The sequence below is a fragment of the Ailuropoda melanoleuca genome, chromosome 1 (assembly GCF_002007445.2).
Source record: "Ailuropoda melanoleuca isolate Jingjing chromosome 1, ASM200744v2, whole genome shotgun sequence".
NCBI lineage: Eukaryota > Metazoa > Chordata > Mammalia > Carnivora > Ursidae > Ailuropoda > Ailuropoda melanoleuca.
In genome coordinates this window covers 109,467,134-109,479,727 of record NC_048218.1, presented here as the reverse complement: position 1 = coordinate 109,479,727, position 12,594 = coordinate 109,467,134, and the positions used below count along the sequence as shown (strand labels likewise).

The 12,594-nt window shown below is 51.2% G+C and overlaps 1 protein-coding gene across 4 annotated transcripts in view; it reads right to left on the bottom strand.

Moving 5' to 3' along the window:
* Nucleotides 1-10,434: 10,434 nt before the first annotated feature.
* Nucleotides 10,435-12,594, bottom strand: part of OGDH (oxoglutarate dehydrogenase) — a 68,687-nt gene continuing 66,527 nt past the window's right edge. For all 4 annotated transcript variants that reach the window (XM_019804647.2, XM_019804648.2, XM_019804646.2 and 1 more), the window contains 3 exons: nucleotides 11,834-11,997; nucleotides 11,569-11,723; nucleotides 10,435-11,489 (listed from right to left, as the gene is read on the bottom strand). In XM_019804647.2, the coding sequence (XP_019660206.1) occupies nucleotides 11,369-11,489; nucleotides 11,569-11,723; nucleotides 11,834-11,997 (440 nt within the window). In that variant the 3' untranslated portion in view covers nucleotides 10,435-11,368. The remainder of the gene's footprint in view (nucleotides 11,490-11,568; nucleotides 11,724-11,833; nucleotides 11,998-12,594) is intronic.

Here is a 12,594-nt window from a genome sequence, read left to right as displayed (position 1 = left end):
CCAGGCCCCTCCAGACCCCAACCCAAGCCCCACTTCACCCAGACACCACCCCACGCCCCACCCAGACCTCACCCCACACCCCACACGCAGGCTTAGCAAAATTGTATTAGTTTTTTTTTTTTTTAAGATTTTATTTATTTGAGAGAGGGAGAGAGAAAGCACGAGCAGGGAGGAGGGGCAGGGGGAGAGGGATCATGACCTGACCCGAAGGCAGACGCTTAACCAACGAAGCCACGCAGGCGCTCAGTTTTTAAAATAAGCTTTTAATATTTTTTGTCACAAAAGTAATACCTGTTCATGTAAAAGATAAAAATAAGCAAATAGAATAAAGTTTACTGCTACCTCCCCTCCCAGAATGAGAACTATTTTTGGTGTCTGTCCTCCTGTATTAGGAGTAATTTTCCAACAGCAACAGAGGCCATGGGCATGCGTCCTGCACGTAGAGCTCGGTCAGCACTGGAGGACTCCGGCCTCCCCCTCCTGAGTCCGTGGGGGTCACCCGCCTCCACCTCCACCGACCCCCACCCCATATTTTCTGTGTCTGGGAGGGCTGTTTCCTTGGCCAGGCACAGTCTCCTGGAGGGACCCTCCAAGCCCATCTCCTGTTGGCCTATGACCAGCAGGACCCTCACTGTTGCTCTGACATCCAGACGCTTCCAAAGCCCCTGACCGTTGGGATCAGGCAGGGAGCTGACGTCTGGAAGGTGAGGACAGAAGTCAGGGCCAGGGTCACTGCTGGCCCTGGGGGCTCCCACACCCACAGGGAACACTGTAGCCCCATGCTTCAGCAAGTGCTGGTGGGCTGGGAAGGGCAGGGCAGTGTCCACACTCACGAAGTCCCCAAAACGCCTGTAACACAGGACATGCTCCCACCAAGGTAGAGCCCCCAGTGGCAACACGTGGCCTTTTTCCACGTGGCATTCACATCTTCCATGCATGTGGGCTCCTGGGTGCTTTAAACGTCCCTCCGTGTGCACACGCAGCCTGGCACTTGCCGCTGCTGCCAGCTCTGTTTCCCTTCCCAGCCACCGGCCTCCAACGGGCCCTGGGCACTGTCTACAGCACCACCCACTCTCTGTCATTTCACGCTGCTCTGCCAGACATGGGTCCCCACCTGCTCTGCATGACCCACGTCCCTGCCAGGCTGCACCTGCGCCCAGGCACTCTGCCTGCCCTGCTGCCAGGCTGGGAGAGAAAGCATCTCTGTGGTTTAGGCTCCCGCGTTTGTGGTCATCTGTTACGGTGGCTGCAGGACACTCACTCCTGCACCTGCTTCCTCTGGGTCTTGCAGCCTCAGACGTGTCCTCCCCTGCATCAGGTCCGTCAGCGCCTCGCACCGAAGACTCGGGACTACCACCCTTCAGGACAGCCTGTCTCCCTGTGTCCTGTCCTCTCTCCAGACTCGCTGTCCCCCCTCCCTCCTCCCTGGAGAGTGGTCAGCGCAGGCTCAGTCCTCCGGGTTGCTCTCTCCTCACTGCGCTCTGCAGTGGTTCCTGTGGCCCTGGGAGCTCATCCACTGCCATCCTCGCCTCCCCTGAAGCTGCGCTTACCCTCTCCTTCTGATTCTGCTTTGGCATGTGCACGGTGACTCTGGATCCTGCCCCAGGGCTGCTGACCCTGCTCCTCCTGCAGGTTCCCCACTGCCACGCTGGCCCAGCCCCCCAAGAGAAACCCATTCCCCTGGCAGTCACTCCCCATCCCTCCCCGAGCCCCAGGCAACCAGCTGTCTACTTTCTGTCCTTGTGGGTTTGCCTGTTCTAGACATTTTGTGCATAAGGAATCACACAGCATGCGGACTTTTGTATCCCCCTGCTTCACCTCCTGTTCCCAGGTTCAGCCATGATGTGGCGGGTCTGTACTCCATTCCTCTTTCACGGCTGAATAATATTCCATTATTCGGATGGATCACATTCTTTTTATCCATTCGTCAGTTAATGGACCATTGTTTTGTTTCCACCTTTTGACTTTTAAGAATAATGCACCTGGAAGTTCCCGTGTGGACACATGGTATACATATGGTATACAGTAGGAACTGCTGGGTCCTACGAGAATTCTAGGTTTACCATGTGAGGAGCTGCTGGGCTGTTTCCCACAGCAGGTGTACTATGCTTGTGTCTTTTTGATTATAGTCATACTAGTCAATGTGAAGGGGTATCTCATTGTGCTGTTTGTTTTTGAGTAATCTCTACACCCAAGATGGGGCTCGAACTCACGACCCCAAGATCAAGAGTCACATGCTCTTCCAACGGAGCCAGCCAGGCGTCCTTCACTGTGGTTTTGACTTGGGTTTCCCTCATGACTAATGATGCTGAGAATCTTTTCATGGTCTATTAGCCATTTGTATATTTTAATTGCATCATTTGCCTTTTTATTATTGAGTTGTAGGAATTCTTTATATACTCTAGACCTTACCAGATATATGGTTTGTAAATATTTCCCTTCATTCTGTGGGTTGCCTTTTTACTTTTTTTTTTTTAAGATTTTATTTATTTATTTGACAGAGAGAGAGACAGCCAGGTGAGAGAGGGAACACAAGCAGGGGGAGTGGGAGAGGAAGAAGCAGGCTCCCAGTAGAGGAGCCTGATGTGGGGCTCGATCCCAGAACGCCAGGATCACGCCCTGAGCCGAAGGCAGATGCTTAACGACTGAGCCACCCAGGCGCCCCGCCTTTTTACTTTCATGATGGTGTTTTTTGACTTACAATTTTAAAAATTTTCAGGATGTCTATTTGTTATTTATGCTTTTCATACCATATATATTTATATATTTTTATTTATATTATAAATATATATATATACTTATCTATATTATCTATCTCTATATAAAACATTGCCTGATTCAGGGTCACAAAGATTTGTACTCATGTTTTCTTCTTTTTTTTTTTTTTTTAAGATTTTTTTTTTTTTTTATTGTACTTATGTGACAGAGAGACAGCCAGCGAGAGAGGGAACACAGCAGGGGAGAGGGAGAGGAAGAAGCAGGCTCCTAGCCGAGGAGCCTGACGTGGGACTCGATCCCGGAACGCCGGGATCACGCCCTGAGCTGAAGGCGGTCGCTTTAACGACTGCGCCACCCAGGCGCCCCTCATGTTTTCTTCTAACAGTTTATAATTTTAGCTCTTACATTTAGGTCTCTGATCCAATATGTTAATTTTTAAAAAAGATTTAATTTATTTATTTGAGAGAGAGAGAGCATGAGCGGGGGGAGAGGCAGAGGGAGAAGCTGATTCCCCGCTGAGCAGGGAGCCCAATGCGGTACTCGATCCCAGGGCCCCGGGTTCATGACCTGAGCCTAAGTCAGACACTTAACTGACTGAGCCACCCGGATGCCGCTGTGTTAATTTTTGAATAAAGACTGTAAATGACGGGTCTGACTTCATTCTTTTTCTTATTGGTATCATTTGTCCCAGCACCATTTTTTGAAAACACTGTTCTTTCCCCATTGAACGATCTTGATGCCCGTGCTGAAAATAACTTGAGCATCAAATGAAGGTTTATTTCTGGACTGTCAGTCCTATTTCATTGGTCTCTATGTCGGTCCTCATGCCGGCACTCACTGACTTCATTGTTGCCGCACTGTAGAAGGTTTTGAATGCTGGGTCTCTTGAAGTTCTGTATGACTTTTAGAATCAACTTGCCAGTTTTTACAGAAAAATGTGGGGGCACCTGGGTAGCGCAGTCGTTAAGTGTCTGCCTTCGGCTCAGGGCGTGATCCCGGCTTTCTGGGATCGAGTCCCACATCGGGCTCCTCAATTGGGAGCCTGCTTCTTCCACTCCCCTGCTGTGTTCCCTCTCTCGCTGGCTATCTCTCTGTCAAATAAATAAATAAAATCTTAAAAAAAAAAAAAGAAAAATGTGGGATTTTGACAGGGATTATGTTGAATCTGTAGATCAGTTTTTACAATGATGCCATCTTAACTATATTAAGCCTTCTGATCCATGAACATGGGATGTCTTTCATGTGATTAGGTGTTCTTTGTATTCAACAATAGTTTTCAGAGTATACATTTCACACTTTGTTGGTAATTATTTCATAGCACTTTATCTCTCTGATGCTGTTGCATGTGGAATCTTAATTTCATTTTCATTCTGTCCGTTGCTATGGTCTAGAAATACATGGATTCTTACATAATGATCTTGTATCCTGTAACCCAGCTTGCTTCATTTTGTAATTCTAATGGTTTTGAAAATGGATTCTGTAGGATTTTCTTTATATGAGATAAGATCATCTGCAAATGAAGATAGTTTTACTTCTCCCCTACCCATCTGGCTGTCTTGTGTTTCATTTTCTTGCCCAATCACCCTGCCTAGGACTTCCACACAGTGTTGAACAGAAGTGGTGACAAGCACCTCACCTGGAGCAGGCGTGAGCCTGGCGGTGGTTTCCCGTCACTGCCCCTCCCCCCTCAGTCAGCAGAGTGAGCGTAGCTCAACGTGTGACGCACCTCTTCTCAGAGCCCATGGCTGCTTGCTCTGCCCAGTGACCCCCTACCTTCACCTTGGGGACTCTCCATGCTCGCTGTGCTTGGGCCACGCTGGGCCACCTGCTGACCCCAAACCTCTCCGACTCCTTGTCCTTTCACTCCTTTGCTCCTTTCCCAGATTCCCATGTGGCTTATACCCTTATTTCCTTTAGGTCAGTGGCTCCCATGTTTTTTGGTCTCAGGACAAGTTTGTACTCTTTTTTTTTTATTTTTTTAAATTTTTTTTTAAAGATTTTATTTATTCAACAGAGATAGAGACAGCCAGGGAGAGAAGGAATACAAGCAGGGGGAGTGGGAGAGGAAGAAGCAGGCTCATAGCGGAAGAGCCTGATGTGGGGCTCGATCCCGTAATGCCGAGATCACGCCCTGAGCCGAAGGCAGACGCCCAACCGCTGTGCCACCCAGGCGCCCCTGACAAGTTTGTACTCTTAACAGTTATTGATGGAGACCCTACTTTTGGAAAGATGGAGTAGATATAGTTTCCCTATTTTTTCTGCTAAGTACAACAAAAACCTTAGATGTTATATATAAATACAACATAAGAAGTCTCTGGGGGCGCCTGGGTGGCACAGCGGTTAAGCGTCTGCCTTCGGCTCAGGGCGTGATCCCAGCGTTGTGGGATCGAGCCCCACATCAGGCTCCTCCGCTATGAGCCTGCTTCTTCCTCTCCCACTCCCCCTGCTTGTGTTCCCTCTCTCGCTGGCTGTTTCTATCTCTGTCAAATAAATAAATAAAATCTTAAAAAAAAAAAAAAAAAGAAGTCTCTGAAGAGAGGAAGAAGAAGGCAGACAGACTAGGGACCTCAGAACCCAAGGAATGACCAAGCAGTAAATACGCTGAGTTTTCTCGTCCTTCCCGTATCCCAGACTGGGTGCTAGAGTTGCTGGCAACCCAGAAACACTAACTTGTGCGGAGCAAAAGAGCGCCAAGAAAAGCCAGCTGTCTCTGGCCACAGGACCAAGAAAGGGACAGAAAGCAGGACAGAAAACTTTGAGACAATAACGGCTCTACCCCAGCCAACACCACCGCCCAAGCAAAGGGTGAGTGGGGAGCCTAGACCTCCATCCTCAGCTGGCTTTAGTGTGGGAGCACCGCCCCCCAGTGGGGTGGTTTCAGAAGAGCACTTTTAAAAAAATTAATTTATTTAAAGTAGGCTCAATGTGAGGCTTGATCTCATGACCCTAAGACCAAGAGTTGCATGCTCTACTGACTGAGCCAGTCAGGTGCATGTGGTCAGAGGAGCACTTTTACCACTCTTGGTGATAGTACAAATACCAGTGGAGACCACCATGTGGATACAGATCCAAGATGCTCATGTACCCCCCTCCCCCAGCCACGGAGGTGGGAGAGGAGACCCAGTGGGGAACAGCTGCCTGGCAGCAGTGAAGAGGCACTCTCCCATCTCCCACTGAAGTGATGTAAGAAAACGCTTCCTAAAATAAAAGACTTAGGGCCGTTGGGCGGCTCAGTCGTTAAGTGTCTACCTTTGGCTCAGGTCATGGTCTTAGGGTCCTGGGATCGAGCCCTGCATCAGGCTCCCTGCTCGGCGGGAAGCCTGCTTCTCTGTCTCCCACTCCCTCTGCTTATGTTGCCACTCTTGCTGTCTCTCTCTGTCAAATAAATAAATGAAATCTTTAAAATAAAACATTTAAATAAGATCCAGAGTCTCATAATACTCAAGATGTCCAGTTTTCAAAAAAAATCGCTTGACAGGGCGCTTGGGTGGCTCAGTCGTTAAGCGTCTGCCTTCGGCTCAGGGCGTGATCCCAGGATCCTGGGATCGAGCCCTGCATCAGGCTCCTCTGCTGGGAGCCTGCTTCTTCCTCTCCCACTACCCCTGCTTGTGTTCCCTCTCTCACTGGCTGTCTCTCTCTCTGTCAAATAAATAAATAAAATCTTTAAAAAAAAATCGCTTGTCATACCAAAACTCAGGAAGATATCAAACCAAATTTAAGAAGACAGACAATATATGCTAACAACAAGGTGAAAGAAGTGTTAGAATTATCTGACCAAGATTTTAAGCAGCCATGTGAACGTGCTTCAACAAGCACTTATGAACACTCTCAAAACAAACTTAAAACACAGAATGCCTCAATAAATGGAGGATATAAAGAAGAACCAGGTGGAAAATTCAGAAATAAAAAATACAGTAACTGAAATTTAAAAATCCAATGGGTAGGGGCGCCTGGGTGGCACAGCGGTTAAGCGTCTGCCTTCGGCTCAGGGCGTGATCCCAGCGTTATGGGATCGAGCCCCACATCAGGCTCTTCTGCTATGAGCCTGCTTCTTCCTCTCCCACTCCCCCTGCTTGTGTTCCCTCTCTCGCTGGCTGTCTCTATCTCTGTCGAATAAATAAATAAAATCTTTAAAAAAAATAAAAAATAAAAAAATTTTAAAAAATTAAAAAAAAAAAATCCAAGGGTAGGCTTACTGGCAGAATGGAGAGGACAGAGGATCAAGCGGCTGGAAGGAAGAACAATAAAAATTACTCAGTCTGAACAACAGAGAGAAAATTGACTGGAAAAACAAAGTAAAACAGAGCTCAGGGACTTGTGGGGCTATAACAAAAGGTCTAACATTTGTGTTTATCAGAGTCCTGGAAGGAGAGGAGAAAGAGGGCAGCTGGAAAAGCACCCAAGGAAAGAGCGGCTGAAAACACCCCAAATATGATGGAAGGCAGATACATACATATTCAAGGTGAGAAAATCCCAGAGTGGATAAACCCAAAGCAACCAAGGCCAAGACACGTCGTAAGCAAAATTCTAGAAGCTGAAGTAGAATACAAATTGTTCCACGCAGGGCAGTTAATACAAGAGAGGATTTCTCATCAGAAACCAGGGAGGCCAGAAGGAAGTGACACATTTTCCAAATACTAAAAGAACTGTCAACCCAGAATCCTCTATCCAGCAAAAATGTCCTTCAGGAATTAAAAGGCGGCCAATACATACATTCTCAGATGTGGGAGAAATAAGAGAATTTGTCACCAGTAGACCTACCCTGAAGGAACAGATAAAACACATTGTCTAAACCGAGAGGACAAGATAAAAGAAAGCATCTTTGAATACCAGAAAGGAAAAAATAACACAGACAGCAAAACATGTTGTTAAATAAAGCAGAACTAGGCCTTCTAAATTATGTTTGGTGGTTGAAGCGGAACTGAACACTGTCTGATGTGGTTCTAAATGTACACGGAGGAAATGTTTAGGGCAGTTACATTTTAAGTGGAAAGGGTAATGGGTAGCACTTTACTCGAACTGTTAAAAATGATGACACCAACAGACTGTGATGGTTTTGTATATGTAATGTCATACCTAGAGCAACCACTAACCAGCTATACTGTAGACAAATACCAATGGTCAAAAACACTACAGATAAATAAAAACGGAATTATAAAAAATGTATAACTCAGAAAAAGGCAGGAAAAAAGGAGAGAAATTAAAATTAGAACAAACAGAAAACAAAAATAATATGGCATAAACTCCGACATAGTAAAAAGTACACTAAATGTAAATGCCCTAAGTATACCAATTAAAAAGCAAAGACTGGAAGAGTGGATAAAAAATACATGCTATCTACAAGACTCTCACTTAAAAAAAAAACTTATAGGCAGGTTGAAAGTAAAAGGATGGAAAAAGATAAAAGATATACATATACATGCAAATATTAACCAAAAAAAGGCATAGACGGCTCTATTATTTTTAGATAAAGTAGACTTCAGGGCAAAGAGAATTATCAGAGAGGAACATTCTATACTGAAAAAAGGGTCAGCCTGCCAAGACACAGCAATCCTAAATATGAATGCACCAAATAACAAAGCTACAAAATACATGAACCAAAACTGAGGACCAGAAGGAGAAACGGACAAACCCGGAGCTAGAGTTGGAGACTTCACAACTCTCTCAACTGATGGGAAACGGAACAGAAAATCAGCAAGGACACAGAAGGATTCAACAACACCCTGAACCCACAGGGCCTACTGGACGTTGACAGAGCATTTCACCCAACGCACATTCCTTCCGAGTGCCCACGGAACACACACCAAGATGGACCATATCATGGGCCACAAAGCAAATCTCAATGAATGTAACAGAACTGAAAGTCACCATAGAGTGCATTTCTCTACCGACAATGGAATCAAACTGATGACAGAAAGAGAACAGGAAACAACACATAGTTTAGAGAGGGAGTCTCAAGGAAAAAGTTTTAAACGTACCAAACCCCATGAAAGTGAAAACACATATGACATATCCAAGTTTGCGAGCCATAGCTAAAGCAGTGCTGACGGGGACAGTGACAGAAGTAAATGCACCGCGCGCCTGGGGGCTCAGTCGGGTACGCGTCAGCCGTCAGCTCAGGTCATGATCCCGGAGGCTGGGGCCGGGGAAGGGAGGGTTGTTGAGGCCCCGGGGGAGGGCGTCTAAGGTACCCATTTCCAGTCATACAGTGGGGAAGTCCTGGGGTCTAGAGAGAAGCACAGCGGTTGTAGTTACTGATACCATGTTGCACATTTGAAAGTTTCTGAGAGCAAATCTTAAAAGATCGCATCACATGGAACAGTGACTGTAAGCACGTGTCACAGATGGGCTACTGCACCCATCACTTTGCCTTCTGTACAAACATGGAGTCACTATGTCATACACCTGAAACCAATGTCATGTGTCACTTACAGCTCAGTTACATAAAAGGCCTGATGAGGCCGTGGGGGAGGGGCTGGCAGGTGGGGTGTATGTGTGGGGGCCTCCAGGAGGACAGCAGGGCCCAAGCTGCACAGTATGACACACGTGGCTCACTCTGACGGTTTTCTATCATCTCTGCTCAGTGCAGTCCCAACGGAACGCTGTCCTGACCGGGAGCTCACGGCCCCAGCTAATTCCGGGCAGAAACAGGTTTGACACGGATTCCAATTCCCTCTCTTTCCACTGGAGAAGATGGAGTCAGCCCAGTGGGTGGGCACCTCACACAACACCTGCCCACCTGTGCCACCCCCCAGGCCCCTCCTGGGCCCAGGCACACCTGTCTGGGGGTTGGAGCCTGCTCAGGCCTCGCCCCCCCCAGCAGAGCCGGCCAAGGCTCTTCCACCCCTTTCAAAATGGTTCGGGTATTGAAAGATCCTCTCCGTCCTGAAAACCCCAGGCCACACCCTCAGCAGGCCCTTGCAAACCCGAGCACAGGCACACACACGTGTGCTCATGGTGACGTGTACTCACACACTTGTCCTCCCTGAGGCCCCGGCTGAGCACGCAGGATGCTCTCCTAGACATGAAGATTCTTCCTCCATGTGATCGTGGGCCAGGGATGACGCAGGCAGAGTGGACAGAGCTGCCCTGGGAGGGCCCAGTGTCGCCCCTCCCTGCGCAACTGCCCCCGAAACTCTCCGTGCGCGTGCCCTAATCCAGCCAACTGCGTCAGACACAATGGTGTGCTGGTCATGCTGCCCCGACCCCACGCCCAGCTCCGCCTGTGTGTGGCCACCGTCCCACCAGGGCTGGAGGACCCAAGCTGCAGGGATCACAAAGGACACAACAAGAGATTCCAAGCAGGCTTCAAGGACAAGAGACCCAGGTGTGACCTAGAGGATGGGGCAGTCATTAGCCCCTGTGTCCACACCCCGGCTTTTCCCTGAGCCTCTCCCCACGAGGCCAAGGATGGTGTGCTGTGGGCCCAAGATGGTGGGGCTCTTGTCAAGAGGGGACATGGGGCCCCGGGGGCCCTGCTGGCATGGCTGGTGCCCTGGCAAGAGGCTGAAGGAGCTGTGTGGGCTTCCAGGGGCGCAGACCAGCCGGGGAGCAGGGGAGGCTCAGGAGAGGGGTACACCAGCCACACAACCTGCACCCATGACACAGGGCCGAGCAGTGAGGGGCTGCTTCCCAGGCAGGGTGGGAGGCTTGGGTCAGCCTCTTCTGGGAGGCAGCGGTGGGGGGGCAGAGAGAAAGAAGGACACGCAGACAGGCCCGAGGGTAACTTCGTTTATGGGTCAAGCCAAATGCAATGCTAAGTTGTTTTTGTTCTTTTTTTTTTAACCAAAATAAATAAATCAGATCTGTCCCTGTGATGGGTGAGGGAAGTGACCCCTCTCCTCCAGCTGCGGCCCCTGGGGCCCGGCCCTCCTCTCCCCCTCTGGACCGGCTGAGGCACAGCACAGAGAAGAATGTTTCCGTCTCCACTGTGTCGGAGAGGGCGGGGCGGGGAGGCGGGCGGCGGGCAGCAGCCTGGCCACGAGCCCTGAGCCCCATAAACCCTGTGGCCCCGGTGCCACCTGGCCTCAAGTGGGTGAAGCATGCACGGCCCCCACACGTGGCCCGGGACCCTCTCGAGGGGCGGGAGTGGACACTGCAGAGAGCGGACCTGCCCTCTCTGTGCCAGGCCGGGCTCAGGCCACCTCCCGCCAGCCGCCCCAAGCAGTGCCGTGGTTCCCCGTGCAGGGAGAGCGCCACAAGAACCCAGTCCACCCCATGAAGTCTGGACAGCGACGGCTCCCTCCAAGGGGCCTGGTGCTCGGGGTGGGAAGAGGCGGCCACCTTGTCCGGGCGCAGCAGCCCCTGTGCAGGGTGACCAGACGGCCAGTACCTGGGAGGCCACACGAGACTGGTCCTTCGGGGGAAGCCGGAGGGCTGGGGCATAGCTGACCCTCCCAGGACATCCGCAGGGGCTCCCTCTCCTCCTCCTGCTCCCCATGGCCTCCACGAAGGATGCTCAGCCGGATGGAAGTCACAGCGCCTGGGGGGGGCAGCCAAGCACATGGGGGACAGCAGCCTAACTGGTAAGCGAGAGAGGGGGAGTGCGGTGCAGCAGATGGGCAGAGGTGTGGGCAGCGCTGAGGCACTATTCTTTAGTTGAGAAGCTAGGGGCGGCCGTGGCTGTGGAGAGCAGTGGCCCACGCGGAGTCTACGAGAAGTTCTTGAAGGCGTCCAGGTCGAAGGCCGTGTCCAGGAGGCGCTGCAGCTCCGTGAGGTGGGTCTTCTTGTTGCCGGTGGCTGGAGCGGCGGCAGGGTCCCGGCCGGCATACCTGAGGGGGTGACAGCAGGCGTGAGGGTGAGGCCACAGATGGCCCGGCCCCCGCGGCGGCTCTCCCGGTCCTCACGCACCACACGGGCTTGGCGCGGTTGATGGTGGTCCGCAGCCTGGGCTTCACGTAGTCGTAGTAGCCTTGGTTCTTGTGCTCCTCCTGGCACCAGGCCAGCTCGGCGTTGGGGTACTTCTGCACCTCCTGCATCAGGAGGTCGAAGGGGAACGGGGACAGCTGCGGAGAGAGCGAGGGGTGCGGTCAGGAGGGGGCACGCGGCAACCCGGGGAGGATGCTCCAGAAACGGGAGACTCAGAGGGCCCCGGCTGTGCCCCGCCCGCCCTCACCTGTTCGATCCTCGTGATGGCCACCTGCTCCTCCATTCCCCGTGCCTTCCGCTCCCGGGTGAGGTCATAGTACACCTTGCCCGTACAGAACAGAAGCCTCTTGACGTTTTCCGGGTTCTGGGCTGCAAGGCCGTCTTCTGGGATGACTCGCTGGAAGTGGGTTCCTACAAGAGAATCCCCACAGCCGGGGGTTCTCTCAGGACTTGGCGGAGGACACCCAGGGCCCTCCTGCTGCTGCCGTGCACGAGCGGGGCTCCCAAGGCAGGGCCGTGACACGGGCTGACGCCACAACATGCAGCTGCCAATGCGCACCAGCCCAGATGCCCTTGAATCCATCCAGACCAAGAGGGCCTCAAGAAGTGCATCATGGCAGCGCACAGTAGGCCAAGGCCAGCCTTGGCCGGCAGGTGACGCCGGTTCCTTCTTCCGAACAGCCGGTTCCGGATGTCCAGGGCAATGGAGTGTGATTGCTCCGCTCAGACTCCCCGCGAGTTTACAAACCCTGAAGCCTTCCACGCAACTGCACAAACACTTGGATTCCCACCGTCGGGGCCAGGCCCCCCAAGCGAGCGGCCTTCTGGAAGCAGCACCTAGCAAATGGCCTCCCCTCGTGATGTGCACACACACGCACGCACGTTCGTGCCCCCATGGGATGAGGCCAGATAGGAAAGGCCCGCAGCAAACGTCATACTCAGTGGTGCGAGACTGAGCTTTTCCTCTAAGATCAGGAACAAGAGGGGGAGGCCCACGTCCCCACTCCC